Raw genomic sequence first — 1,246 nt, forward strand, 5'->3', positions numbered from 1 at the left:
GTTATTGATAGACTTTTTGATGGTAAGTTCTAACAGTGAAATGCTTTATCTCTGTTGTTAGGTGAAAAAAATGTTAAGCTTTCATTAGCAATATACTTTCTCTAGGGCTTTCTTTATTTCCTATGATAATATTTGTTTTCTTATTTTTATTCTGTGTCTTATGATCTGGCCGCCATGCTTTGTTACCTGAAGATTCTTATATTTCTTTTATGGTCATTAGTTTACATCTAATGCATTAGAAATATTAAAAGCCTCTCTTCTCTTTGGGAGTTTCAAATGTTTTAAGTCTTGAGTGAGTTATTCAGATATCTTTTAAAGAACTGGTAAAATTCAGGGTATGCCAGGTGAGGTAAGTAGCAAAAAAATAAAAAAATCTATGGAGTCACAGTTGAATTACTAAAGGTACCCGGAATCAAGGTACCAATAATAGTTTGAAATAAAACCATATAAGTGCACTCCCTGGGTCCATGTAGCACATTGCTTCCTGAAAAAAGGATAATCCAAATTCAAATTTTGTTGTGCATGGCCAAGACAATGGGGCACTAAAGTTTAGAACAGTGCTGCAATAGAGAAGCGAATCAATTATCTGGAGTCTGATTTAAAATGCTATCCAGAAAACTGTTGATCTCTGCCTTCTTCTGTGTGTATCCCCACTTGCCAAACCCACTCGTTCTGGAGGCTGCGCTAGTTCAGTGGATGATACCCAGTGCATCTCTGAATCAGCCTGGACTTTTCCCCTTTCCCGAACTTCGAGTGCTTCAGCAAATTCTGTCTCTTTCACCTCTGTATCACTGTCCAATCCACTGTTTCCTTTCCACTTCATAAATACTTTGATAGTGGTACAATTATCATCAAAATATAAAAAGCAACACAAAACCAATTCTTGTTAAACTGAATATACCAGATTTCCACGTTCTCCAAGGTGCTGTATCATGCCATCTCTAACACTAGCCCCTCTTCTTCCCCTGGGACTCTTCCCTCCTTTGTTTGGGGTTAGCAATTTATTTCAATGTCTCACAGAACTCATGTACTGTATTTACAGTTACATGGCTTACGAACGGGTAGGGTACAGCTCAGGACCTGCATCAACCAGGTCAACTAAACTCAGGAATCAGGATCAGGAAGCATGAGAGGCAAGTCTTCTTTCTTTGGTGCAGGATAGCTCTCAGAGTTCTGTTGAGGGCAGACTCCACACAGCCTGCTCTGGACCACCTCTTCCAGGCTCTGCCATCTGTCACTGCCAACT

The 1,246-nt window shown here is 39.5% G+C and overlaps 1 protein-coding gene across 1 annotated transcript in view; it reads left to right on the forward strand.

Annotated features, from left to right (window-relative positions):
- DYNC2H1 (dynein cytoplasmic 2 heavy chain 1) overlaps window positions 1–1,246 on the forward strand; it is a 298,686-nt gene that overhangs the window by 206,150 nt on the left and 91,290 nt on the right. The window contains exon 80 of the mRNA XM_030887685.2: window positions 1–22. This exon is cut by the window's left edge and continues 3 nt beyond it. Within this exon, the coding sequence (XP_030743545.1) occupies window positions 1–22 (22 nt within the window). The remainder of the gene's footprint in view (window positions 23–1,246) is intronic.

The sequence above is a fragment of the Echinops telfairi genome, unplaced genomic scaffold, assembly GCF_000313985.2.
Source record: "Echinops telfairi isolate 266 unplaced genomic scaffold, ASM31398v2 ScPeMD7_7421;HRSCAF=8459, whole genome shotgun sequence".
In the NCBI taxonomy this organism is placed as follows: domain Eukaryota; kingdom Metazoa; phylum Chordata; class Mammalia; order Afrosoricida; family Tenrecidae; genus Echinops; species Echinops telfairi.